At 54.7% G+C, this 2,324-nt stretch overlaps 1 protein-coding gene across 1 annotated transcript; it reads left to right on the top strand.

Annotated features, from left to right (window-relative positions):
• On the top strand, positions 1–895 carry LOC120659098. Its single transcript, XM_039937158.1, has 2 exons — positions 1–153; positions 278–895. The coding sequence occupies exons 1-2, from the start codon at positions 1–3 to the stop codon at positions 893–895; spliced, it is 771 nt and encodes a 256-aa protein (XP_039793092.1).
• The last annotated feature ends 1,429 nt before the right edge of the window (positions 896–2,324 follow it).

Here is a 2,324-nt window from a genome sequence, read left to right as displayed (position 1 = left end):
ATGGAAGTCCGGCAAGATCCTCCTTCCGCCGTTGTTGAGGACCCCAAGAGCTCAATAAGAGCTGCCAGTACCTTGGATCATCCCCGGTGCCATAACGAACAGAAGAGAAAAGGAAGTCCTCCTTCCGCCATGCTTGAGGACCCCAAGGGCTTGGTAGTAGCTGCCAGCACGTCGGAGCATCCCCTGCACGAGTACGGACAGAAGAGGAAAGAAGTCCACCCCGGCGACCAACGAACCACCGGTCGGACAAAGCAGCCGTCGTCGCCGGCCACGCCAGCAACCTGGCATCCTCCTCCGCCTCCCGCCGGACGAGCTGGAGCACCTCTTCCGCGCTGCCCTCGTCTGCAAGCCCTGGCTCCGCACCCTCTGCGACCCGGACTTCCTCCGCCGGTACCGCGCCTTCCACGGAGCCCCTCCCCTTCTCGGCCTCCTCCACGGGCGCCAGGTCGTCGAGGGGGACCCCGACGCCCACTTTCCCTCCACCACATCGATGCCCGACTTCCCCCACCCGGCCTCCGACGGCCGCCGCACGCAACCCCTCGAATGCCGCCACGGCCGCGTCCTCGTCCACATGCTGGAGGACCGGGCTGTGGATCTCCTCGTCTGGGACCCCGTCACCGGCAACCGCCATGGCCTGCGCAAGCCGTACATTAACTGGATGACCTACAGCGGCGCAGTGTTCTGCACCGCTGACGGCTGCGACTACCTCGACTGCCATGGCGGGCCCTTCGGGGTTGTCTTCGTTAGCAACAACGACGCGCTGGATTTAATATGGAGGGCGAGCGTATACTCTTCTGAGACGGGGGCATGGAACCCGCCAACTTCTATATGCAAAGGGTGTGGATGTCATCTTCGTGAGCACAGATGTTGGCTTATTCGCGATGGAGCTCTGTAACGAACATGGCACCTTTTATGCCATTTTGAGTGATTTTGGTGATCGAATGACAACACAACACTTGGACTAATATGATTGTTAAGATGACCATTCTCAGTCTTTTAGGTTCAAGTGATGACAAAGAGAAAGAGAAGATAGGCGTAGTAAGGCCCGAAGGGCCGCCCCTACGGGGGTTCCGACAACACAACACTTCGGATCAGGAGCACCGGAAGAACCGATGCCTAAGCATCGGTGCATCCGACGCTTGTCGGAAGAACCGACGCTATGAAGTTTGGTGCAGAAAGGAATCGAAGCCAAGTCAGCCTATAGGCACCGGTTGAACCGACGGTCCAAGAAAGGGCATCGGTGCATTGGGCGTACTGTGTACCAGAGATGATGTCAAGTGTCCAGGAGAAGTTTCTTCAGCACCGGTTCAACCGACGGTGCATCGGAGTATTGCGTCGGTGCAATGACGTCAGCGCCCAAGAGAAGATCCTTAAGCACCGGATGAACCGGTGATGCATCGGTACAAAGCATCGGTTCAACCGGTGGTCACTGCGTCATCTGTCAGAAGTTCAACGGCTACTTCGTGCTTAGAGTGACCGGATGAACCGACGCTACCCATGCCAGAGGCATCGGTTCATCCGGTGATACGCAGATTTTCTGCTGACCGTTGGAGCAACGGCTACATGACTTGGTGGCCTATATATACGCCTCACCCCGGCCATTTGAAGAATGCTGGAGTTGCTGGACATCCCACACACACCCAAGAACATCTCCAAGCCATACAAAAGCATCAAGATCATATCCTTAGCCCTTAGCACACTTTGAGAGTGTTATGTAAAAGTTAGCTCTTAGTGAGTGTGATTGCAAGGCTTTGAGCCTTTGTGCTGTGGTTCTCTAGTGAACCAAAACAAGAGCTTGGTGCGCTGGCACCTTGGAGCTTTGAAGCTCGCCGGCAACGTCATCGACCCTCCGACTTGGTGTAGAGCGGCGACGACACTTTGTGCGGGGGACGTGGAGACCCCCATCCTTTGTGGAGAAGCTCCTTAGTGGAACCCGGGGCCAAGGTGACCGTGATTGTGTTCACGGAAGAGACTTGGTGGCCGAGTAGCAATACTCTTAGTGAGTGCTACAACAACGTGGATGTAGGTGTGCCTTTGTGGCTAACCGAACCACGGGATAAACACCCACGTCAAGAGTTTGCTATCTCCTATCCCGCTCATTAAGCTTCCGCATTTTTTTCTAGCAATTTGTGTGCCTTTACTTTCATAGAATAGTCTCTTGATAGGAAAGGCTATATGTTGCTAAACTCTTTTGGGATAGGGGTTTCACCTAGAACAACCTAGTTGCACATCTAGATAGCTTGTTTCAGTTTTAGTTTTGTGCAAACTAGTTGGAGCCATAGGTCTAAGTTTTATTAGTGCCTAATTCACCCCCTCCCCCTCTT

This window comes from Panicum virgatum, chromosome 2N (assembly GCF_016808335.1).
Source record: "Panicum virgatum strain AP13 chromosome 2N, P.virgatum_v5, whole genome shotgun sequence".
Classification (NCBI taxonomy): domain Eukaryota; kingdom Viridiplantae; phylum Streptophyta; class Magnoliopsida; order Poales; family Poaceae; genus Panicum; species Panicum virgatum.
The sequence above is the reverse complement of the archived record's forward strand: the minus strand, read 5'-3'. Positions and strand labels throughout refer to the sequence as shown.